Here is a 27,790-nt window from a genome sequence, read left to right on the forward strand (position 1 = left end):
CACATTTTCGAGACGAGACAGCCACAAATCTTGCATCGTGCGCATCCCTAAATGACCCTCCTTTGTTAATTTGAATGGTACAATCGTTTTCTTGGGTGGACAAAAATGGATAAAAATTGGACAGAGATGTCGCACTACAACTAAATGGGCCCGAAAAATCTTCTGAAACAGTGGATTGAAGTTGAGAGACGTTAACAATTCAAGAAGAAAATATATGATGCAAAGTGTATGCTAAACAAGTAATATTTTCAAAGTAAGCAAGCTTGATTTCAGAAGAAGACATTTCTATTATTTTCGACAACAAAAGCTCAAACGTCAGCAGCGCTCAATTTTTTGGCCTCCTTATATTTTCAAAGCAGTTCCAAGCCTAATAATGAGTTTATACAACTGTGAAATAACTCAGATGTGGCTTTTTTTTAAAAATACTCGACAGAGTTCATTCTAAAGGAACCGTTGAAGAATGTATTTCAGGAAGAAATGAACAACTCTTTGGAAACGAGCTCTAAATTAATGAAAATATTTGCTTTACACAATCTAAAACTTGCGACAGCAGTTACTTTCTGAAAGAAGGAGATAAGTTCCCAAGTTTTCCTTTAAGGAGTTTATGAGAGTATTTAAATATAAGCTTGTGTTGATTTGAAACACATCTCGGTTTCTCGAAACGTAACTTTCCTACTAAGCCTTCTGTTATGTTTTCGATAACTATACCTTCTTTCTATTCATGCTCCACGTCTCGCTCAAATCACTTTATTCCATTTTAAAGTATCAATATTATACATTGCAAATTATTACTGTTTGAAACGGCCAGTGTTACGCTAGAAGAAAATATTTTGGGATTTACACATAATTGGATACAAAAAGTAATTTCAAGTGGATTTATTTTCTTTTAAACAAGAAGATAAGGTTTTTGTATACAGAAAAACTGCCTTCAACAGATCCCTTATTAAACGGAAATTTATTTTAAACTGAAATATTTCACCGTCCCATGAATTTAAAGGTAAATGAACATGGTTAAATTCTCTTAATTAGGCGAAACCTGTGTTGCGAAGAACAGATGTTAAAATATATTTTTAATGGAAAGTTTAAATTCCGGAATGTAGCCGGAATTTTCAAGCATTCAGAAAATTTTTCGACATTTTGTAAAAGATTAGATATATGAACTACGTTTTCTGTAAAGGTCTTCGTTTAGTTGTTACAAGACCCGAAACCAGCCACAGAGGTTTGAGTGGGCATGAATATGTTAGGGGGGGTCAAGTCATCAAAAATTTTCTTACAAATATCTAAATGTTTTTTGTATTGAGGTCTGGAGGGGCCACGAAAAGTTTTGGGGGGCCTGGCCCCCTAGCCCCCCTGTAGTTGCGAGTTTGCTTGTTGCCCTACATGTTTAATCTTTAATCCACCGCCATGTAAGGCCCTAGATACAGTGCGATTTTTTGAACGAAGTGCAATTCACATAGTAATTTTCAAATACCAATAACTCGTTCTCTAGCTGGTTTAGAGCCATGGAACAAGGAGCATAATATACACAATAGTTCAAAAGGGCGCCAACAGTAGAGGGAAAAGCGCTGAAAAGAGCATAGCATCTCCTTTTTGTCTTTGCCTTTGAAACCGTAGGTAAGCTTTTTTTTTTTTTTTTTTTATTTATTGTAAGTTTTATGTGTATTAATTCGAAGCACAAATAAATACTGTAATTGAATACGGTAGGCCTATGTACACCACTTTATTTTATCTCGCAGTAGTAATTGCCCCACCTGATCGCGTTTTGGACTTTGACCCTGACCTTTATGACGTCATAGGTCAAAGGTCAATGACCTAGGGGTACATAGGACCACCCCCTCTAAATTTTGGCAGGGGTACCATGGCCCACCCCCTAAATTTTGGAAGGGGTACCTAGGACCACCCCCCTTAAATTTTGGAAATTGCCAAATTTAAAAATTTGGTATGGTAGCCTAGGACCATAGTATGTACCTCTATCAGTATTGGGGAGTCTATGTTGTTCCCTTTCATGGGTAAAAAATTGCCAAAAATTCAAATTTCGGAGGTTTTTGACCTAATTTCTCCCCTTTTATGAGGTGTTGTTATCCCATATGTTATATGGGCGTATACAGGGGCCCATTCCCTTTTATAAGATATGGGTATATTTGTGCACCCCTTGAAAAATTTGGGAGGGGTACCTTGGACCACCCCTTAAATTTTGGAAATTGCCAAATTTAAACATTTGGTATTATAGTACTGGACCCTAACATGTATTATGATAAATTTGGGTGATCCACCTCGTTCCCTTTTAGAGGTACAAAATTGCCAAAATATAAACGTAAGCAATACGTTGTTTGGTCTTTTGGCCCAATTTATCCTCTTGGATGAGGTCCTATTACCTTATATGGTTATATGGTTATGTATAGGAGTCTATTCCCTATCATAAAACATAGGTACATTTGTGCACCTCTTTAAAAATTTGGGAGTGGTACCTTGGCCCACCCCTTAAATTTTAGAAAATTGCCCATTTTACACATTTGGTATAATAGTATAGGATCGTAATATATATTACTATAAATTTGGGTGGTCCACCTCGTTCCCTTTTAGGGGTACAAAATTGCCAAAATATAAACGTAAGCAATACGTTGTACCACGTGTTTGGTTTTTCGATCTAATTTCTCTCCTTGGATGAGGTCCTATTACCTTATATGGTCATGTATAGGTGTTCATTCCCTATCATAAGACATAGGTACATTGGTGCACCCCTTTCAATTTTTGGGAGGGTACGTATTTTGATCCACCCCTTAAATTTTGGAAATTTTTCGATTTAAGCATTCGGTATTATAGTACAGGACCTCAATATGTATCATGATAAATTTGGATGGTCCACATCGTTCAGTTTCATGGGTAAAAAAATTGCCAAAATATAAACATAAGCTATATGTTGTACCACGTGTTTGGTTTTGACCTAAGTTATCCCCTTTGATGAGATCCTATTATCTTGTATGATTATATGGTCATGTATATAGGTTCAGTTCCTATCATAAGACATGGGTATATTGATGCACACTTTAAAATTTGGGAGGGGCCCACCCCTTAATTTTTGGAAATTATTTAATATAAGCATTTGGTATTTTCGTACAGGTCTTCAATATATACCACTATAAATTTGGATGGTCCACATCATTCCCTTTCATGGGTAAAGAACTACCAAAAAATCAAATTCCGAAGGTTATTGACCCCTTTGATAAGGATTTAGCACGTTATATGGGTATGTACAGAGGTTTATTACCTTCATATGTTTATGTTCCCTTTTAAATTTCGGAATTATCAAATAATAAAATTCGGTAAACGTTTTTCTAGGACCCATTGTAAATGTTGGTGTTCCTCTTATCGCCAAATACTCAAATTTTGAAGTTTATTGACCTATTTTTTTGATACGGCTATATAATTGAATGAGTACAGGATTTATTACTTTTTTCATAAGACACAGGTGTATTTGTGTACCAATCTTAAATTTTGGGAGGGTACATTTCATATTGTCATATCAATAATTGGTAATTGTTCTTAGAATTGGGTGGTATCTCTTTCTTTGAGTAAATCATTGTGAAATATGAGTATGATCACGTGACCTGTGATGGGATTAGGAGTCCAGGACATTAGTACATTTAAACTTTGTAGGATAATTTGAGAATTGTCAAATGAAATTGCGTCATTGGTTTTGATTATTACAGCCTATGGACCAAATATAAACGTAAGCAATACGATGTACCACGTGATTGACCTTGATGAGGTAGTGTACAGGGATTCAATTCCCCACCTGATCGCGTTTTGGACTTTGGGATATGGGATAAAATATACAGGGGTTGGACGAAAAATCGAAAAACACTTCATACAGGACACGGAAGTATGGCCTTCCACTGTACAACACGTGTTGCGGTTGCCGGTCGTTTTTTGTTTTCAATGTGTCATGTGGACCTTTCTCTTCCGTCAGCAGTAACCAGTTCGCCTGTGAGTGTCGTGGTGTGAAAGTGGTGCGGTAAAATGGGCGACCTGACAGACTTCTAAAGAGAGATGATCGTTGGTGTCCGTCGGATTGGAGCTTCAGTGGCAACAGTGGCAAACATTGTGAGGGTATCGAAAGGCACTGTGTCCAATGTCCCGAGGGCATACACAATTCATGGGCAAACGACGTCTGCAGAACACAACAGTAGTCGAAAGACAATCCTGTCAGATAGGGACCGGAGGGCAATAAAACGGATTGGAGCAGCTAAAAAGAAGACCACTGCAATGAAAATTACGTCTGAACTCAATTCCAGCTTACAGAACCTGGTTTCATCGAAAACAGTGAGACGGGAACTTCATAATATAAAAATTCATGGCAGGGCCGCTATCGTCAAATCCCTGGTCACAGCAGTAAATGCAAAGAGGCATATCCAGTGGTGCAAGGACCACTAGGCGTGGACTCATGAGCACGTAATGTGGTCCGATGAATCGACCTTCACCTTGCTTCCAACAACCGGTCGTGTTTACGTATGGAGAACACCGTCGCAGGCCTATGATAGAGACTCCCAACTGTAAAGCATGGGGGTGATTCTGTTACAGTATGTGCAGTGATATCGTGGTTTACTGCAGGTCCCATCATAGCCCTGCATGGAATGATGAATGCTAAGGCGTATGAGGCCATTTTGGAAGACCACGTTCTACCCACGGCCCAAATATTGTTCCCTGATAGTGATAGCATCTACCAAGATGATTTGGCACTCTGTCACGCTGCAAAAACGGTGAAATGATGGTTTGAGGAGCATGGCCAGGAGCTACCACACCTCCCCTGGATCCCAAAATCACCAGATCTGAACATCATTGAGCCATTGTGGTCTGAGTTAGAAAGGCGTGTTCGGTATCATTACCCTTCACCAACATCCCTTAAGGAACTAAAACATGTTTTGGAGGAACAATGGTACAAAATTCCACATACCACGATTCAGAGCTGTATACGTCCATTCCACGTCGGATCCAAGCTGTTTTGAACGCAAAAGGAGGCTCCATACCATACTACGTATGATTTTCACACTTTTCCAAACGTTTTAGATTTTTTGTCCAACCCCTGTATATATATGGGCAAATCTAAGGGACTATAGGGACTTCAGTTTCAAATTTGCACTGCATAATGTCAGTTGATTTCACTAGACAATAGAAAGACTAACTACAGTCTAGGCATTAGAGTTTTCCAAAAATCAGTTAACCAGTTTGGGTTCGGTGTAAGGTTTCAAGCGAATGTGTCGGTTTATTTCAGAAACCGGACCGTAATTGGGTTTGGTTCGGTTTGGAAACACACTAGATTGTCACTTTTCAGAATGTTCTTACATATTTTCGAAAATTTCCGAAGATTGGTAATGTTTTCTTTTTAGGTTAACTAATTGTGGATCTGCTGTTTCAGCTTTCAACAGAATTACGATTCCCCATGTTTTTCTCTTAATGTTTTTGGGAGAACACGTTAATTATCAATAAAAAATTGAACCGTTTTTCAATTCGGTTCGGTTTCGGCTGTTTGAACTGCGGTTTACGATTCCTCGAACCGTCCATCTGTAGTAGTCATACCATGGATCATCGCATATATATATATAATTAAAATGGTAATGAATATTCTTTCTCTCTAGGTCAGGGATGCCGAATGTTGTGAAACCATCGGTCCACGCGAGCAGTTAGGCATTATGTTGGCGGCCACAATGAAGAACAATAAAAGCTGTGTCCTTTACAAAATCCATTTTTATAAACTTGTCGAAGTTAGATACCAGAAACTGAAATTTTGTAATTGCATATATACTTGAAATGTTAAAAGTTGTTAATATGGATTTAAAACTTTACTCCTTTTGCATTTATATGAAAAAGTGGCAACTTTGAAAATATCTGAGGACGCGGACCACACATCACGGCTTCGCGCGCGAACGGTTAGGCATGCCTGGTCTCGAGATTTTGATCGAGGAGATGGATAAAACATTAAACACCTCGATCTGCAATTATTAGTGCATCGTGAAAGAATAGAATTATTAAAAAAAAAAAAAAAAAAAAAAAAAACCCTTGTGGTTATTTTTAAACTGTAGTTTCACCTAACATATAGCTTCGATGCTCAAGCAGGGCGTCGTAATTTCTATTATCTACATGCTACAGTCAAATCCACTCTTTATTACTGCAACGCTCATATTTCAACGGAACCAGCTACCACTACTACTAATGCTAATATGGAGGTAAAATATACGTATTAGTAATTGCTTTCTCTGGACATTTTGAATTTGAAATACCATTTTTATTGGAACATTTGACTCTCATCGTCCTACTACAACATACATTTATTTATTTTACAGTGTTTGCCAATCACAAATAGTCCAGTGGTCCGAGGCACCAGATTCCAGTTAAGAGAAGTGCCAGTTAGAGTTTGAATCCCTCTAAAGATAATTTTCTCCTTCATGTCCTTGCGTGTTTGTATGTCTTTGTGTTTCAGTTTAAATTGAATTTTTTGAATTATTGTTTCTACATGACACTTTAGTATTTTATCATGACCGAAATCACTGTTTTGTCATTATTACGAATTGAAATTGTAAAAGTGTGCAATTTGTTTAATACACTTCACATCGAGTCGTGTTTCCTGTTACTGAACAGTGCAATCTTAGAATAGTGGCTTAAACGTCGGTTTCGTAAGTTGAGTGTCCTGGGTTCGATTCGCGCTGAGTTAATTAAGAAACTTTTTATCATTTGCAATATTGATACTTCCGATGTATAACATGAAAAACATTCAGTTTCTCTCGGTAATGGAGTTGAGACGACTGATTTCACTGCACGCGCTATAGAAAGGTGAAATACCAACAACATGTCTACAAAACGACTTCAGCCGTATGTTGCGGTATCTAAGTAAATTAATACTAAACCGCTCGGATAGTACGTTTTACGGTGTTTTCTCAGGTTAAATATAAAATTAAAGATTTGAATTTCAACTAAACAAATATAACAAATTTTATTGGTAAACCAAAATCGGAAACAAATGTAAAAATAACTTCTCAAACATGAAACAAATAGCTCAAACAAATATAGGTTAACTATCAGGAAATTTAGACTATCCGCGATTGAGTCGAAACAGTCATTAAAGAAAATATTAACAAGGTAGCATGTTATCTTATGAGAAATTTCAATACTTCCAAATAAATGTTCATTATTAGTCAGCATTCCAAAATATAGAAAATGAAGAAATACATATCAAAAGTCTTCAAGTAACATCTATAAGTCCAATTCAATTCAGATTCTGTTACGTCAAAAAGGTTATACGCACAATTTTCGTTTCTAATTTCGAATATAACAAAACTTATCTTTCTTTCACTTTTCATTTTCTAAAATCAACTCACTATGCACTTTTGACTTTTCATTCAACACTAAATAATATATTTTAATAGAAAATAACATGCTTCAATTAAAGAAAATGCCTACAAACGAAAAAGTAGGTAATTCTAGTCTTACCTGTTTGTTACAACTGAAGAAGGGAGGTTTGCGGCACAACCACGAAAACTCGTAGATGGCGGTACCTACCACTGATCAGTCATAAAACAGGGTAGCCAGCTCGCAAACCTCTAGGATAGTTACTTATCCAAGAAGTTTACTTCTGCTGAGACTTTTTTTTTTTCTGAACAAATAAATTTAATCACACAACAAAATATCTCGGGGGGCGCACAAACTATTCCTGATCACTTCACTGAAAAATTTATTTGTTCACCAAACACTTCCACTAGATCTTCTTCGTCACCACTGACTTCAGATTCTTGGACAGTTCCAATCTGTATTCCATATGTATTCCAAGGGCCCTTTTTACGTAGAAATACAAAGATGTTCGTTTGAAGAAAGTCCTCCATCCAAAAATCTAGATGACACCATTTAGAAGGTGGTACCACTTCCTCCTAAATCTGGATCGAAAAGTCTCTCATGTCTGTTTGGCGACACCCCAGGTTACATAAGCTGTGAAATAATAAACACAAAACAGTATCTTTCTTATATAAACATTTCCTTAAAGCTATGAAGATGTATATCTGACAATGTTACCTCGAAATATTTCTAAATATGGCATGCTTTTTTTTTTTTTTCCCAATATTTACAATATGTACAAAAATTCTGAAATAAACTAAAGTAATGATTACATTTTTAGCTGCTATTACTATTAGATATTGCTGCTGCATTGGCATTTACAGAGTTTCTTCTTTCATAATATTTCTTAAGGAAATTTACATGTCTCTTAACTTTGACATCTGGATTTTCTACTAACCTCGCCCAGACTGTGTTCTTTGTCGGTAAATCCAGGATTTCATATGGGCCTTTATAGATTTTATCTAGCTTGGGATTGTATTTCTTTAACAACGATGCTTTTGTTATATTCTTAATAAGTACTTTCTGTCCTACAGCAAACTCAGCAGGGATTCTTTTTCTCTTATAGTTTTGTTCTTTCCTTTTCCATGACTTACTAATGTTATCTGATATTATTTCTAACATTTGTTCTTTGTTATTACCATTTTCAAAAAGATTTACATTTAAAGACCATTTACAATCTAAAGGACTAAAAAGTTTTCTCCCAAAATAAACTTCTGCTGGAGAAACACCAAGTTCACTTATAATACTAGAATTTAAAGTGAATTGAATTTTGTCGAGAAGTTTTGACCAGCTACTCTGATTATTATTTACGTAACAACGTAAAATTTGATTAACTATGGCATTCACTTTTTCCACTAAATTAGGTGAAGGATTATAAGGACTAGTGGTAATATGTTTTATACCTTGGCTAAATAAATATGTTTCAAAGGCATCGCTTACGAAATAAGAAGCTCGATCCGATACTAAGTTATTTATCCACCCATAATGACACAAGATTTTCTCTAATTTACTTATTATTACTCTGGAATTTAACTGACGTAAAGGTTCTAGAAATGAATATCTACTTGCACTATCTGTAAGTATTAGAATATACTTAAAACCAGAACTACTAGGAAGAGGTCCTTGTACGTCAATATAAAAAGTATGGTTAGGCATAGTAACAGTTTTAGAATAGTAAGTTCCTACCATTTTTGTATTTTTCGGTTTATTTTCTTGGCAAATTTTACAGCTCTGCACGTAATCTCTAATATCTTTAAACATTCCTGACCATGTAAATTTTCCTGCTATACGCCCTATAGTTCTTTTAATCCCTTGATGCGATCCTGATCCTAGAAAATCATGATGGTATTGCAAAATAGTGTTAATCATATTTTTCGGAACGACTGCTCTATAACCTTTATTTATTTTTCCCTTCGTTTCTTTGAGTAATACACTATCTTTGATTAAATAATTTGGAACTGTTTTACCTTCTTCTATTTGTGAAATTATGCCTTTCAATTCAGGATCTTGGCGCTGTAATTCCTGCAAAGAAATGTTTAAAGAAGAAAGCTTCCAAAAGTTAATAAATGAAAGAGTTACTGTTTTTCCTTTATATTCTGAAATTTCTTCTATTTCAGGGGATGGAGAATGAAAATATGTAGTGTCGTATAATCTACTGATAAAATCTGCTTGGCTATTGTGGGATCCCTTTAAATGTACTATATCGAACTGAAATCGACTGATTTTTTCTATAAGAGTACCATACTTCCTCTGTCTACCATGATTTTTTAATATCCAGCTTAAGGATTTTGAATCTGTAAAGATTGTGAACTTTCTATGTAAATAAGGTTCAAATTTTGAAAGTGCTAAAGCTAATGATTTTAATTCTAATTCAAACACATTCTTACTCCAGTCTGTCTCTGGTACAACTTTAGAATAAAAATAAACAGGTCTAAGGTTACCATTTTCGTCATATTGACTTAAAATACCGCTATAGTTTTTTGTGCTGGCATCTACATGAATTACAAAAGGTGAATCAAAGTCCGGTACTTTCAAAATTACATGTCTTTCTATTTCTTCTTTAATTTTATCTAAAATCTGATTTTCTGCTTCAGCCCACTTGAATGGTGTTTTTTCGGATCTTAATTTATGTAAAGGTCCAAGCAATTCTGAATAATTAGGTAGATATCGCAAGTAATATCCTAAGAATCCTATAAGTTTGTGTAAACCACGCCTGTTCTTCGGCGCAGGTAAATTTCTTAACACCCTTACTCTGTTTTCATCTATACACATGTTACCATCACTAAATTCGTAACCCATGAATTTTACCTTTTTCTTACACAGTTTACTTTTCTTAGGAGAGACAGTTATTCCCCATTCTCTACATCTTTCTAAGAATTTTTCTAAAGTTCTTTTATGTGATTCTATATCTGGACTATGTATAATAAAGTCGTCCCATAAAATATCTAACTGATCGCCTAATAGATCTTTAAATATGTTATTAAACAGATTTGCTAATACAAAAGGTGAAACACAGAGACCCATAGGAAGTCTTCGAAAAGCTAGAAGCCTATTAGGAGTAGCAAAAGCAGTATACAATTTAGATTTTTCATCTAACAGGCACTGGTAAAAAGCGGATTTCCCGTCCAGGACAATAAAAAAACGATGTTTACCTATGTTTCCTATGATACTTCCACAATTAGGCGCTGGAAAAGCCTGCATAATTACTTTTTCATTCACAGAAGAGTAGTTGACTACTAGCCTCTTGCTATTATCACGATTGTTGACTAAAAAGCAAGGGGATATGAAGGGTGAACTCCTAATCTCTTCTACAACTCCTTGTTTGATTAATTCGTCTATGTAATTATTCAATTCTTTCATCTTGTGTTTAGGTAAAGCATAAGGCTGCTGAATGCTAGGCTTATCATCTTTTAACAAAATTTCATACTTAAAATTTTTGATTGTACCTAAATGATCAGAAATGACATCTTTGTACTTCGTTAATATTTCTTTGACATAATCACATAAACTTTCGTCAAAAATATCAGTTTGAATATCGTTATTACCTTGGGTTTCATTCATGACTTCATCCAACTCATTGTCATGAATTGTGTGGTATACTGGATTGAACACGGGCTGTCCCGCAGCAGGGGAAAATTCGGTAGCCTCCATTTTTCGCTCTCCTATGCCACCTTTCCTCGCCTGTGGACGCTGAAGATTAGTTCGACTGGTCGACGGTTGTTGATTCAAAAGTCCAAGGTTGTTTGTACTCTCCCCAGCAATGCCTAGTGCGCCTGTCGACATGGCTGTTGGATTGGCAACCCTGGAACGAGAATTCCGAAACGAGTAGTTTTCCGTTGTTGAAACACTGTTTTCTTCCAGTTTAAAGTTCACAGTAATACCATCCTTACCCAATAATAATTTTTGTTGTTTATACTGAATACACGCTTCATGTTTTTGTAAAAATTGTCCTCCAATTAACAACGAAATGTCCGGAGAGTCTATCACAAGAAACCAGTCTGTAAATTTCCTATTGTTAATAAAGAAATGAATTTCCACTGCTTCTTTAACTGTAATTGGTTCTTGACTCATGGAAGTAACTACATGATTTACTGTCTTTCTTTTAGGGGTACACTTTAACTTTATCTGTTCAAGTAATGTTTTACCGATATAGTTTGTACTACTGCCCGTATCTATGTAACAACGCACAGGAATGTGACACACGGAAACCATAATTTGTACCATATAATCTTGCCTTTTGTCCGAAATATTGTAGCATTTCCTATTTTCTACCAAATTTTCTTTTCTTTTTTCTTTTCTCAAACCACACTGACGCCAAAAATGATTTCTCATTCCACAAGAATAACACTGTCTATTTTGACTCTGATTTACTCGAATATTAGGTACATTTAAACCACTAGATACTTGTGACTGCAATGTAGCATTAGCATAATCTACATTATACTTCCGGTTAGAATCGTACGTTTCAGCAAAGGACAATAATACATGTTTTTGATTGGGAGTTGAAGTTAACAGAAATATGTTACGAATCTCAGGAGTGATAAGATTTACTATCATATTACAGAATTCTACGTCACCCATATACATGTTAAATATTTCTAAAATGTTCTCTTTTTCTAAAATAAATTCCTTAAATGTTTCCTCTGGACGCATTACTCTATACAGCTTTCCCCTTATAATTTCTGTTTTAATAATACTGCTTACATATTTTTCTACGATTCTCTTACACACTATAGGCCAATTAGCGTTTTCATTTATGAACTGTTGGAAATCTAGAAATAATGGACCTGTTATTCTACCTAATAAAAGCACTAATATGATATCTGAAGGTGCTACATTCTGTTTTATCAAACTGTTAGCCTGCATTAAGAAATGACAGATCTGGTAGCCATCTACGGAATTTAATATGGGTATATTATTAACCAAACTTTCTACTGCTTTAAATGCACTTAGATTTTTAAATTTACTGAAATCGCATCTGATACCTGCATTCTGTCCTATATTAGGAGCATGACTTACGATGTCGTGTGGGATTGTAGCCCCCGCAAAATCAATCAGATCCTCAACGGGTCGCATCTGACTACTTCTGCCCGGTTCTACATGCCCAGACGAACACAAATTTCCCACATTAGCATTATAACCACTGCTATTTAAATGGGAAGTTTCTTGAGAGCGGTTAGGAATATAATTCCCCCTATTAAATTGGTTATAATTATCATATGCCTCTGCAGCGTACATGAAATTCATATTGACTTATGTATAGTTTAACGTGTTTCTCTGTTACAAAACTAAACTTCAATTTACAGGTTGAATTTGGCAGGTTACAAATTTTCCTAATTCTACTACTTCTACTTCTTCTTCTAATTTTCTACTTCTTCTACTAATACTTTGCTAGAAATAATAATAATAATTTAAGCAATTTGTCATTTCCAATACGTTCCATATATCCGTTCAACCACAATTTGTAAATCGGAACAATTCCTTACTATATTTGTGTGTGTTTTTTTTCTTAAAATGTGAGTATAACGCATAAATAATTCTAATTCTTTTACCGAAAGAAAATGCGTTAGTATGTATTGTAACAAACACAACTATACCCTGGCCGGTGAACGATGATTTCTGACAGCTTCGTACAAGGCCACGGTGAGTGAGCAGAAGACAGCAGGTCAACCAATTTTAGGCTCACAACCTGTCGCGTCTCCATGGTAACCACCGCACATTGCCGAACTTTCACTCACCCCTCTCACCCTCAACGAGGAAGCAGACGACTCTTCCCTTGCGCGAGAAGCACATGGCAACACCACACTTCTCAGTAGCGCTCGCGAGCTGAGCTGTCAGAAATCATCGTTCGCCGGCCAGGGTATAATGCAATGCATTTTATTATGAGCATGACTATAACTTTACCATCATCATCAGTGTTCTGCCACATTGACAAACTAATATTAAAGCATACCAATCTTTCTCCATTCATTCCTATTCTCAGCCTTATTTTTTGTTAAGGCTTCAGAATCGTCCTATTGTCCAGGAGCTGATACTTTCTTCTTCCTCTTTCTCCTTCCATAAACTAATCCTTCTAAAGTACTGTATTTCTTCGAAGGGAATTCATCCTTAGATAGTGTCCTAACCAATTTCTTTACCTTTTTGCTATCAACTTCAGTATTATTTCTTCATTCACTCTCCTCAAAAATTCTTTATTTCTTATTTTCTGTTTCCACCTGATTTTTCTATCCTTCTCCATACCTACATCTCGAATCTTACTGTGATGAATATAATTATATTTGTAGTAAAAAATGTGTGTGGAAGTATAGTAATGTATTACTGTCGAGCGCTATATTATAATACTGGATGGAAGACTCAGAATCCATTCTTATATTCATTTTTTCCAAAGTTGGTATGTCGTAATAACTGTTTGTGTGAATATTTATCTTTTATTTCATTAAATATCAGTGGTGGATATGTATCATTAGGGGGCGCGGGCGCTTTTTCCTACAAAGGTCACCAGTATCTCAATGTCACGCATCAAGTTGCATAGTTCTCTATCTACAGTAAGTCAATAGTATTAACCATTAATAATGAAAACCTTATATTCTTCTGTCAGCACATTATTCTTAATTGTTCACTCTATTACCCAAAGTTCAAGAAATACGTATACAATATTACAAAATTAGCAGATGTGTTAGTGTACTACTTTTTGATGCTACAAGGTCTGTCACCTTTTCATTCGAAACGTTCTCCAACAAATCCTTTTCAATAAACATCAACATAAATGTTTCCAAGTGTTCCTTACACATAACACTCCTTAACCTATATTTGACGTATTTCAATTTTGGAAAACTTCTTTCACATGTTACCTGGGTTACGGGGAAAGTCAACAGAAATTTGTATGCTAGCAGCAAACCCAGGTAAGTTACTGTACAAATTATAATTCTATAAATTAAAAAGCAGCACATTGGTCAACTTTTGCAACACGTTTTGAACTATTATTCCTTGTGAAGAAATGTTTTTTCTTCTAATCCTGAATCACTTGCGCTATCAGCATAATCAATCGTTTTTTTCTCGGTTGTACTCGTCAGCAAGACTATCTTTCAACGATTCCCACTTCCTTGAGAAGTTCGAGAGTTTTTCTTCTATCTCCGAAGGCGAGTTTTCGGCAGGTCAATAGAAACAAGGAAATCATGTTCGTTAAATCCGTTATTGGCCCATTCTTAAACTGCATTTTTAGCAGATTCAAAATCAGCTCTCTGCTCTTTCAGTTGGGACAGAGTGATTTGCACCATTTGATATGACTGCAATTCATCAGCACCCTGTGTTTGGAGATTGACTGATGTGTCGTCAATTGAGATACTCGCAGGAACCCTTGTGTTCCCAACTATAAATCGAACATCCCAGTCACATACAGAAGAGACTAGTCAATGTTGGCAAGATTATTGACACTTTATTGATTGCATCTATATTTTGGATATTGTTAATATTCACAATAAACTATGGTTTTATGTTAAAAATTATAATGAAAAGTGTGCTTGATACGTACCAGCACATAAATTGAAAAGGTCGTAGTTTTGGTTCATGAAATAACCACTTTTGTAGAATTGTTTTCAACTTAAGAAGACCTTCTATGTATCCTTCCGCTTTTCACCTAGCTTCTGGTTTGATATTTTAATTAGAGTATCCCTCATTGTTATGATCAACTCTATGCACAAGGCATTTTCTGGGTTCGAAAAATAACCGAACACTTTCTTCAAAGCAGAGTGTTTGGCCCACCATATTGTTTCTACAATAACTGTAAGACGCCTTTGTTGATATTTGCTCTTCCAAATGCCCATTAACAGATAAGACTCACGTATAAATACCGCACAGTCATCCAGCAGAAAAAAACAATGACACGCTGAATCAATGCAGCTTTTTATCGCACAACTGATCAGGGCACATAGTACTAAAGTGCGTTTTGGAAAACTCGAATATTGTCGTTGCATATCACCATCGATTGAATTTCCAATATACATCTTAATATCAAGGCTAAACTTTTACAGATTTTTCAGCAGTAACTCGCCAAGATACTGACCTGTGGTAGATATGCATTTTACAATGATAACAATTCTTTCTTTAACAACAGTTCTAACAGCATACAGTAAAACAACAGAGCACTGGTCTGAAACTGTTATATCTTGAGTAGTGTCTTATAGAACAAAAAACATTCCAGTCTGAGAGACGTCTTTCAAAATATTTTCTCTGACAAGTGTGCTGACAGCATTCACCGTGGTTTTTGAAAGGAAAGTTATGTGATGACCGCCCTGCTTATTTCCTCGTACATGACTTATTTTGCTCTTCTCAGTGACGTTACCTAAATGACTTTTAAGTGGAAGATCAGATTTGATTTAACCAAAAACAATAATATCCGAAAACCTTGCATGATCTGTGACTGGTTCATTTTTTTCGTCTGTAACTGTGTCCTCTTGTACCAATGAGTTTCACCAGTTCGACAACTTGATGCATTACCTGTCTGTTCTTCTCAGCCTGATACTGAGATTCTCCGTTGACGTAAAAGTTTCATTTTTTATATCAGTATTTTAGTATAAATTTGATCACACAATATGTGTTTATCAATAATGTCCGGATTTGTATGTAATTACGTATTTTTTTTCCTTCATATGTAGGTTCGTCAAATCCTTAAATGTTTGTGATTCACACCTGTAGGGTGCTTCAAGTTTCATAGTACATATTTTGACCAATATTACATATTTCTATGGTTTCTACATATCTTTTTTTTTAATACATAAAACAGTCTTAAAATTTTGCGTTTACTGAAATTTTAATTTAAAATTAAAAAAAAAAAAAAATCTCCAACTGTGCAAGGCTTGCATCTAGATTCAATTTTGTCATGTCTATCTTTTCGTTTCTTTACCGAAAGAGAAATACCTCTCTCTCCTTTTTATTTGTCAAACCACGTTTCGCAGAATTTTTGCCGATAACTAAAGAAATATAAGAAGAAACAAGTAAAAATCCTCCCTCCGGGGTACATTAGCAGCATCCTTTATTCTCAACTCTGGAGGAAGACAGATCACGTGCCTGAGAGGCGACTGGCCAGGAAATTCCTAAAATGAAGTCTATTTGAATGTTATCGGAGGTCGAATGGGGAAAAAAGATGAAAGCAAATCCTGCAATTCAAGTTAAAACTTTATGCTAGTGTACTTCCAGGAATTTACTGCAAGAGTTCGTTCCAAGAAGGTGGCGACAATGGCGATATCATAGCAGGTAACCTAAGCTTTCAAAGAACTTCGCTTGTTCAACTGAATAACAGGAGGACAGTACTCTAGTATTGCTGTTGCAAAATGCACGTGTTCTGTATTGACCGTCGAAGTTAGAAATAGCTCCGGTTTCCTCAACTTTATCCGCGAAATTGCGGTCATGGGTAACTATCGATGATGCGTTTACTACGGACGGTAAAGTGGTGTTGTGCCAAGTTTGTGATAAAAAAAAAATGGATGTTCAAGGAAATCTCAGTTACAACATGTACGAAGAAATAAAAAATTGCTCCATGCAAGAAATAAAAAATTGCAAACTGCAAAAAAACAAGTACTCTTGACACAAATGCATCAAGATACCTCAATGAGTGTGTTTTTCAAAGACTTGTGCCAAGCAATGATAGCAGCAAACATTCCTTGGAACAAAGTTCAAGTGGCAAAATACCGTGCTTTTCTGGAGAAGTACTGCGGGCCTCGAATTCCTGACGAATCCACTCTTCGAAAGTGTTATCGCGAAGTTTGTTATAGGGAAGCTATAGATACCATTAGGGCAGAAATAGGTAGTTCATATATTTGGATTTCTGTGGACGAAACAACAGACGTTTTGGGACGTTATGTAGCAAATTTAGTGATTGGAAAATTAAGTGAAGATGCTCCATCTAAATCCTATCTTATTGCGAGTAAATTGCTGGAACGCACGAATCATTCCACGATTGCTCGCTTTGTAAACGGTGGTCTTAAAGTCTTGTGGCCGGGAGGAGTTCAGGAAGAAAAAGTCCTTGTTCTCTATACAGACAGCGCAGCGTACATGTTAAAAGCGGCTAGAGCACTTACAGTTGTTTACCCTCACTTAATTCGTTTCACCTGTATGGTCCATGCTCTTCAGCATGTTGCCGAAGTGATGAGAGACAACCTTTGCGAAGTAAATCAACTAGTTTCTTCCACGAAAAAAATGTTTGTTAAGGCGCCACAACGTGTTCAAGTTTACAGAGATCAACTGCCAGATGTGCCACTTCCTCCGGAGCCTGTGCTAACACGATGGAGCACTTGGATACAGGCAGTACATTTCTACAATGAACATTTTCAAAAAATAAGCCTGTTGTTCATTCGTTTCCATCAGTGTCTGCTGTGTCAGTTGGCATTGCTCAGAAACTGTTTAATGACTCAAAAGTAGCGTGTGTTATCGCATACATAGACAGCAATTTTGGTTGGCTACCTACAAGCATTAAAAAGCTAGAGACTGTTGGGCGGCCTCTTCCGAAATCCATGAAAATCATAGAGGATGCAAAGAGACTGCTGTAAAATGTGTGTGGAGATGTAGGAGAAAAAGTTCGAAAAAAACTAAACGCAGTGCTGGAAACAAACCCGGGTTACGACAGCCTATTGGCAGTGTGAGAGATTCTCAGTGGGGAAACAAGACCCCCCCTGAAGATATTTCCCCCAACTACATCCCCCTGTTGAAATACGCTCCTGTTACCTCATGTGATGTGGAGAGATTACTCTCTGCACACAAGAATATTTTATCCGATCGTCGACAAAATTTTACTTCTTATCATTTGGAAATGTACCTTGTAACCCTTTGTGCAACAACAACAAACACAGTTGAACTGCAGGCACATCTTTTGTAACTACTTTATTTCAAATTAAAAATGTTCATTAGTGGAAATATTCTTCAATCTTAGTTCAGCTGGTATTGTTTAAAAGATATAGGACTGCTTTTCCCTGCATGAAATAAATATATATAAAACAATACATTTCGTCTTAAGTTGCTTTTAGTATTTAAATTTGTATATTGCGTATAATTCATTTCAAGATTGGGCCGTGGAGACGGATGTGCATTTAGTGTAAAAGGTTCTAGATTTGAAACGGGACCACACCACACCACATGAGATTTCTGAGGTACAAATGCCGTATGCATTGCTTTTCTCGGGGCTCTCCTGTTTCTCTCTAGCCGATTCACATCTTCTTTCATTCGCGTCTGATTTGTATTATCCTGCAATCAGTCACGTCAGTGACGTATGGCTTTCTCAGCTGTTCAGGCATTTCACTTCATTGGGGGCTTGCATTAAGCAGGATAAAGTGTAGTAGATTTTCCTTTTTATTTTCATAATTCGTTTAAGTATTCCATACTCATACGCGCGTTATATTACGTTTTCACAAATGTTACATACTCTTACATAATACTACATATTTCTTACATTTTAAGCGATTTTTGTTACATATTTATGTACATATTTAGGGGGTTGATATTACACAAAAATCCGGACTCTATTTATCAAACTCAAGGGAGGGGGAATTACAACCTCCTGTCCTGCCCAAGTTGAAGCCCCTGGAACATTTGCTTGCATTTGATGGAAACAAAATGAAATTCATCATTGAACGCTCATTTCTGTCAGTGGTTATAGAGCTCAGCGCGTGCATTACAGGCTTTGGGAAGCACAAAACCTACTGGCATTATTGACAGTTTTCATAGATTTTACAAGGAGCATCTTTCTAGCGTCATGTGATATGTAGTTTTGAAGAAGGTAAAGAATTCAAATAAGGACGTTTACGATGCTATGGGAACATTTTGTGGCATTTTTTAAATTAACGCTCTAAAAAGGCATTGTAGATCAAACAATTGAAAGATACGGTCTTAGAGCTATAAAGCTTGTAAACATAGCTCCTGTTTTTTCCGTCTGAATGAAAACAGTATATTACGTCAAACAAACTACTTTAGACAAGGAGAGGAGGAGAAGAGCGAGTTGGATTGAGTACCAGATGTAATTAGTCGATCGAGACGTGTGTTTTTGAATGCGTAAGCACACGGCGCAAGAGTTCGTTAGTAATTTGGACTTAAATCTTTTGTAAAACTTCCATTGCTTCAATCTGTACCTTCTTACTTTTACGTATAACCATTTCTGATATTACAAAATGAAATGTCAACTTTCTTTGATAATAGATTATTATATTTAGCAAGTTTTTCAGGCAAGGATTTCGCTTGGATTATGTTTAACAGTTAACGGGTCACTCCGTAGTTGTTATATCACGATTAGTGAGACTTTATTTGAGAGGCAATGGAATGTGAAGGTGTCAATGATAGTGGAATGTAGAACACGTAACATGCGTTAGATTCGGGAGCACGGTGGCTCAGTGATAGAGCGCTTACCTCTGGTGCGTGGGATCGATTCCCAGCTAATTGTTTATGGTAGACAACAACGTGTCCATGAGTTTTCACAGGGTACTTCCGGTTCCTCCCACTTTATCATTCCACTAATTCTTCCGTCATCATTCGCTTGCTTTAATCATAATCTCCCTTAGCCTAAAGGGCATAATCGTAGAACGTTCAACTTAAAGATATCATTTCATTTTTGGGGGGTTAGGTTGAAGAGAACGAAGAAATACTGCATACAAAAATGAATACACATTCATTTGTAAGACTCCTGATATGAATTAATTATTAAAGAGGCTTTTTGGTTTGTTCGTAAATGTTTATTTCAGTTTATAAATTTCTATTCTATTCGCCTTAACCTGAAAATCTACAACAGTGAACTGTAGGCATAAAATATAGTACAGAAAACACTTAAAAAGATATGTTCTACATAGAGTTCAATGCATTTCTTCCCAGGTTGGCGCTTCTAAGGATTTGAAACGAGCAGAGGAACTGAACAGTGAAGTCTATAATTTTTTAAAAAGTGCAGGAGCGAAATATGGTGTAGGATTTTGGAAGCCAGGCTCTGGCATCATTCACCAGGTAGGTGCATGTCCTTTGGGACAATATGTTTTAACTTTTTTTATAGTTCATAACTTGATGAGTATTTTAAATTCCTGTTTAATTTGTTGAAATGTCCTGTTCGAAAATCACAAAATTTCTTCCAGTTGTTAAAGTTTTAGATATACAGAGGGCTGATCAGCTTATATCCTCAGGCGATATTTTTGCAAAAACGTCGAAGGCGAATGATTAGCTCCGATTTTATTTTACTGGCCATGGTATCTTTAGCTTAGTCACTTCGATAGTTAAACAGTCTTCTTGACACTGTTTCACTAATGTGGTTGTACGAAAAGTGTGCGAAAAAAAAAAAAAAAAGAAAAAAACACGACGTACCCTTTCCAATACTGGGTATCTGTCGGCGGTATTTCACTGGAATCAATACGACACCATTGATAATACCCTGTTTCATGGTTCAGGCAACTTACGTAAGAATAACATCATTAAAGTCGGTAGAACATAACCCGATCAGCCATCCGTAGTGAAATACGGTACGTGTGTGCGAGTACATATTCATAATTATTAAAAGAACTTACACTTCGAAATTTTTGTAGAATATATTTATACTATGTACGAGATATGGCAAACAGTTGATTAGGCCTATACTGCAAAACTGACATTGATGATAACATTTGGGGATAGTCTTGAAATATATGTAAAGTAAGAAATATTTCTTATATATTAAAAACAGTTGAAAATATTTGAATTTACCAGAAGACTTCCGCTTGGATTCACTTTCATCAAATGCTTATTGTACCTTTATATTCAGGTACGACTTTGGAAAATATCACACACTCGAAGTCCTACTAAATCTGTTTTGAGAGTTCCTGAAATCTGTTTACAATTGGGAGCATTACTTGAAGTTTATTGGCTAGTAGTTCGATATGAGTGTCCCCCTTAGATTCTCATTTATTGACAAACTTAAAAGTTTTATATTCAACTTTCAATCTTAACCAGAAAACAGACCTTAAATTTTCTTCTTACGTGATGAAAGTGTACTGCTGCAATTTTATCTGTATTTACTTTGTGTTTGTTCTATTGAAACCTCTGTGTTATTATCGCTTGTTTATTTTATTACTTGGTTGAACCCTTGTATTTTTAATTCGTGTTGAGTTCATTATTAGCTGCAATAGCGAAGGTTATATCATCAGCGAAAGAGTTGTTTTTATTGATGGTGGCGCCAGAGATAAATCATTAAAACATATTAAAAAAAATATTGTTTTTAATATTGACTCTCTATTAAAATTGACTCTTGTTATTCTATTATCTTTCTTGGAAACTGAAAGCTTTGAATCTGGTCTGTAATTTCCAATACGTCCCTTTGTTGTTTGTGTTTTGAAAGGGTGCACAACTTTTACTTGGTATAACCTATCTTTGAATTTACCGGATAAGGCGCGAAAATTTCTCGAAGTGTAATTTTTCTACAAGAAATTTGGAATTTTAAGCTTGTCAAAACCAGATAAACTTTTTGTTTTTTTAACGTTATATATCATTAACTAATATTGGTTTCAGAATTTTTGTTTCTTACTGAGGCAATTTAAAATTTTGTATATTTATATATAATATGTTTATCAGTATTGTTATTTTTGTTGACTATATCAGCGGTATCGTTTTATTCTATTATTATTGTAAGATTATTATTATTTTTTTGTTTTATTTTTTATTTTAATATTCTCTTTTTGGTGTTCACTTCTCTCTTGATTGTATTTGGTCTAGGAATTAATTCGTGCGGGTGGACAAGAGATGGCGCAACGAACGGAGCGTCCCACAGTTCCGTGTATCCACACATGTGTTGCAAACCCCTGTCATCGCGTATCGTTCGTAGTATAGGGCAGTGGATTAAAGCGTCAACAACACCAGTTTGTAGTTAAGTGAACATGGCGCAATTTGTGCCTGATAAAGTGTTTTTGCGGGGTGTCCTGCTGCATTACTTTAAGTGCGACTGAAAGTCATCGTATTTTGGTGGAAGTGTATGGTGACCATGCTCTAGCTGAGCGAACGTGTCAGAAGTGGTTTGCACGGTTTAGAAGTGGTGATTTCGGCTTGGCAGACCAAGAGCGAGCTGGACAGCCAAAAAAATTTCAAGACGAAGAATTGACAGCATTGCTCGAGCAGGATTCGTGTCAAACGCAGGAACAACTTGCAGCAGCATTAGGCGTTGATCAAACAACAGTCTCCAAACGCTTGAAAGCCATGGGAATGATTCAAAAGATTTCACATTGGGTTCCACATGAATTGAAAGACAGAGACGTTGAAAGACGAAAAACCATTTGCGAATTGCTGCTTCAACGACAGAGCAGAAAGGGGTTTCTGCATCGAATTATTACGGGTGATGAGAAGTGGATCCATTACGAGAACCCTAAACGAAAAAAGGCCTGGGTGAAACCAGGTGAACCACGTCCATCACAACCAAAACGAGATATTCACTGTGCAAAGGTTATGCTGTGCATATGGTGGGATATGAAGGGTGTGGTGTACTATGAGCTGCTGCAACCGGGTGAAACTATGAATGGAGAACGTTATCGACGACAATTAATGCGTTTGAAGCAAGCTCTGGCCAGAACACGACCAGAATGGGAGAACAGACATGATAAACTTATTGTTCAACATGATAACGCTCGCCCACATGTCGCAAAACCGGTCAAAACCTATTTAGAAAATGTCGGATGGAAAGTTTTACCCCACCCGCCGTATTCACCAGACGTTGCTCCTTCGGACTACTACTTGTTCGATTGCATGAACAACGATTTGATTGGACAGCGGTTTACTTCTTCAGAAGATATCGAAACATGGGTCTCTGACTGGATCGCTTCCAAGGATGAGGACTTCTTTCACCACGGAATCCGTACATTGCCTGACAGATGGGCGAAAGTGATGGCTAGCGATGGACAATATTTTTCTTAAGGTATTTATGTATTTTGTGTTTGTACTACAGCTTCAATGTGTGCGTACCAACCGCACGAATTAATTCCTAGACCAAATACTTTCTATAGCGTTGCTAACTAATCATCAGATTTCTTAATAAAATTATCGTTACATTTTGTTTGCGATAGTTTTGTTACCTTCTAGTGTTTGTGCCTACAGTTGTAAGCCTTGAATTGAGGAGAGGTATTTCTGGTCTTTTATTATAATTTGATACCGTGGTAGCGTAGTCGGTATGGCCTCTATCTGTCAACTGGGCGATGCGGGTTTTATTCCCTGAGGGTGGAATTTTTTCCCCCTATACTCTGGTTTTAGTGCGGCTCTGAGGTTCACCCAGCCTCTTCAAATTGGATAACTAGAGTAGCCTGGAAAAGTAAAGGAGGCCAGAGCGTGGTACTGATTATATCACCTCTATAAATGTCGAAGCCAAAAAAGTGTGGAGATAGTCTCCACACAGCCCTTGGCCCTACATAGTCATCTGGATATATAGGGGAAGGGGAGCACTACTTTATATTTGGCTTTTAGTAACTTCTTGGGATTGACTTGGGCACTTCCACATCTTTAAAGTTTTTATAACTTCTTGAGCATGATGGTTCGAAAGCCCTATCCTCCAGTATCTGGTTAGTGGCCAATATTATAGTTGCTGTAATTCTTGTTAGTATAGTAACCCTAACTTCTTAGTTAAACCTCTGATATGCCAAGCACCTGAAAATTCGGTATGGTTGGTTAGAGTTCTCCCTTTTCAGCACTAAGACTATATGAAACGTAATCTAGAATTAAGTTACGGACCCTCTCCGCAGGTCTAATGGCTGGCTTGTACACTTTTGGTGCACGTGACCTGGGTTCTGTTTCCAGTGGTAGAGCATCAAAAAATCTGAACGCATTATGGTGGTTTGGATCTCATTTTAAATTGTTGATTCATGTTCCCTATATCTTCGGTGCTGAAAAGAAACGCTAAACTCCAGCAAATAAATAAATTTTAAGGTGGAACCCGAATCATCGCGATGTCAAAGCTGCACACTAGCCTGAATTGCTTGAATTCTTTAAATACTATGGAAAAGAATTGACAAAAATATATAACTGATGATGTAGCTAAATGAACAGGACGTACTGCTCTCAGATTACCTCGCTAGAAGATAGGATGTGTAGCTAAAAAGAACACAACTTGTTTACGGGACATTCAGAGAAATTACAATTGAAAAGTTGAGTAAGTGTATAACACACATGCAAAAACCAGAAAATTTGAGACTTGAAAGAATTAATGGACAGTGTATAGAAACGTGTATAATTAATGTGAAGGGAACTCTCCTTCGACTGATTCTAAAAGTGTGGAAGCCTGAGTTGAAGTACTCTCAAATTCTGGTATATATTGTAATATTCCTCATGGTTGTGTTTATAAACAACCGACAGGTGCTTATATTTACAAATATCAACCATGCGTGTTTTACTACGGATTACTATAGCTGCTGACGACAAGGCCACCAGCAACACCACTGGTCATGTGGTGAAGGAACAACCGCGTCACCGCCTTACCTGGAGCACCTATATAACTGAGAGGATTTTGGCAACAAGCACACATGTGCGACTGGTTACTCCTCTAGCCTGCATGATAGCGTAGGAGATACCTAACCCAAAGACTAGTTTGCTCGGAACACGAGGTCTCCTGTCTTTCCACTCAGCTTGCTCGAAGCTTTGTTGGGACTCCTAACCTCAGTCACCTAGCTTGCTTCGGACATCTATTACTCCTAACCTCCTGTCTGCTTGCATGGAGCATTGAGAGTCCTAAACCCACTCCACCTAGCTTGCTTCGGAGCTCTGTGGAGACCCTTCACTAGGGTGCTCGGACCACCTCTCCCAGTATTAAAAAATTTACATTATAGTGATATTTGGAATATACTGTTTATAGGGAATTTTGTAGTAAAAGTCCGTAGTGAAAAAAAAAATCCAAACTATAATTTGCTCTACCGATTCCTGCACAAGCAGAACTTTACAATATAATTGATGCTTCTCTTTAATTCTTATTGATAATGCTAACTGTGCGTGACTTTCTCTTCGTGGTTATTTTCAATATACGAGGGCTATCCAGAAAGTAGATTACGTTTTCGTCTGTGTCCGCTAGGGGCGGGGCTAGCGCGGCCATCTTGGGGTCAGAGCGTTGCGCAGCTCAGTCGGCATCTAGCCGTGCTAGTGAGAGGTTCGTGCTGTGCTCCGTTAAGATACTGTGACGGTTTGAAATGTCTGCGTTAATTGAAAATCCCGCGAGCTGCGAGGTGCGTGTAGTAATAAGGTTTCTGACAGCAAAAAACTGTAAACCGATAGAAATCTATCGGCAGCTGTGTGAAGTGTATGGGGACAACATTATCACTGAAGGTGGAGTGCGACAGTGGGTCATAAGATTTAAAAATGGCCGAACCAATGTTCACGACGAAGATCGAAGTGGGAGACCCAGCAAAGTGACTGCCGAACTTGTCGAAAAAGTCGATGTTAAAGTCCGTGAAAATCGAAAGTTCACAATAACGGAACTTTCTTTGAGTTTTCCACAAATTTCGCGAAGTTTGTTGCACGAAATCATCAGCGAAAAGCTTGGTTACCACAAGTTTTGTGCAAGATGGATTCCAAAAATCTTGACAGAGGACCACAAAAATCAGCGAATGGCTGCAGCGTTGCACTTTTTGGACGCCTACAATAAGGATGGTGACTCTTTACTCGATCGCATCGTTACTGGTGACGAAACATGGGTGAAACACGTGAACTGTGAAACGAAATTGCAATCAATGCAGTGGGGGCACACAGGTTCTCCCCAAAAACCCAAGAAATGCATGCAAACAATGTCGGCAAGGAAGATGATGGCGACTGTTTTTTGGGACAGAAAAGGTGTGATTTTGGTGGACTTCCTGGAAAGAGGCACTACAATAAACGCTCAAAGGTATTGCCAAACTCTGCAAAACCTCAGAAGAGCAATTCAAAACAAGCGCAGAGGAATGTTGAGCTCTAAGATCTTGTTGATTCACGACAACGCCCGGCCCCACACGGCAAATGTCACGCGTGAAGTTCTTGAATCTTTTCAGTGGGAGTTGTTTCCTCATCCGCCGTACAGTCCCGACCTGGCACCGAGCGACTTCCACCTATTCCCAGCAATGAAGAAGTGGCTGGCTATGCAGCGTTTTGATGACGACGAACAGCTGCAAGAAGAGGTAACGAAGTGGTTGAAGTCGCAGGCGGCCGAATTTTTCGACGAAGGAATTTCCAAGCTCGTACATCGCTACGATAAATGCCTTAATTTGAATGGTGACTATGTCGAAAAGTAGTATTTGTGTGTGGCTTTCATCTGTATATAATAAAATTTGTTTCCTATACTTTGTTGATTTTTTATTCCAAAACGTAATCTACTTTCTGGATAGCCCTCGTATGTTTTCTTTCCTATTAATTTCATGCTTCTCTTCCCAGCATAAAGATCATGTGGCTACTTTGAGACATGTGCTCACTGGTGGATATTTTGTTCGATAAGTAGCTTTGTTTCAATTCGATTCGATAGACCAATACAGCTGATCTGGAGCCAGAAGGAAAGATATATATGACTTAAAAGAACACAACTTTCAAACCTCCTAATATGCGACAACTTCTTTACTGAACATTCAAAAAATTACAACTGAAAATTGGAGTTAATATATAAAAAACGTCGTACAAGAAAGAGAAAGTGGGAGAATTGGGTGAATTAATTGAGTTGCCCAATTTCAAGAAGTTTCTTGGCCACTTTACAATACTTCCGGGATTTTTACCATCTGAATTTTTACCGATATATATGTTTTGTAAAATTTTAAAAATAAATACCTGAATTCATTATGAAATAACTTAGCTGAAATGAGATATTAACAAATTAAAAACAATGAAAAAAAAAATTCCAGAAAAATAGGACAAGAGACGTTTCGGAATTGTGGGACCCAATTGAAAGTATAGAAGAAACGTGTAATTAATGTGCAGAGGCACTCTTCGAGTAACTGAAATTGTGGAAGCCGGAAAGTAACTGACATCTCTTGGCTCGAACATGACAAGTGCAGTTTACTGTAGCTATTGTGCTAATCGGTTGTATAGAGACATTTGTCAGAATGAGATAAAGCGAAGTAGTAACAATGGGGCCACCACATTTGGGTATATCCATGCGCATACAGTAAACGAAGTTGCCGTAATTTGAACGGACTGTCCAATGTTTGTACAAGGAATTGTCTAATACACGTGTGAATGAAAACTAGCGTCAAAAACATCTTAGTTGAAAGGGACTACCGACTAGTTTCACGCAGTCAAGAATAATAATTTTCAAACATTACAGGAGTTACTGTAGTCCTTGAGTGCAAGTCCATCGCAACGAATTGGCAAAAGAACAAGTACCATAAAAGAAGCTACTTTTCACTGCAACACCCAATGCTGCACGTCTTTTCTAAGCTCAAGAACAGATTCTAAATTGTTGCAGGCTGTAAATATATAGTGTAATACGAAA

The 27,790-nt window shown here is 36.9% G+C and overlaps 1 protein-coding gene across 1 annotated transcript in view; it reads left to right on the top strand.

Annotated features, from left to right (window-relative positions):
* LOC145664455 (aconitate hydratase, mitochondrial-like) overlaps positions 1–27,790 on the top strand; it is a 417,790-nt gene that overhangs the window by 117,607 nt on the left and 272,393 nt on the right. Inside the window, exon 4 of the mRNA XM_081731145.1 lies at positions 20,233–20,358. Coding sequence (XP_081587271.1) covers positions 20,233–20,358 — 126 coding nt within the window. The remainder of the gene's footprint in view (positions 1–20,232; positions 20,359–27,790) is intronic.

This window comes from Thermobia domestica, chromosome 11 (genome assembly GCF_964235325.1).
Source record: "Thermobia domestica chromosome 11, izTheDome1.hap1.1, whole genome shotgun sequence".
Taxonomy (NCBI): Eukaryota; Metazoa; Arthropoda; class Insecta; order Zygentoma; family Lepismatidae; genus Thermobia; species Thermobia domestica.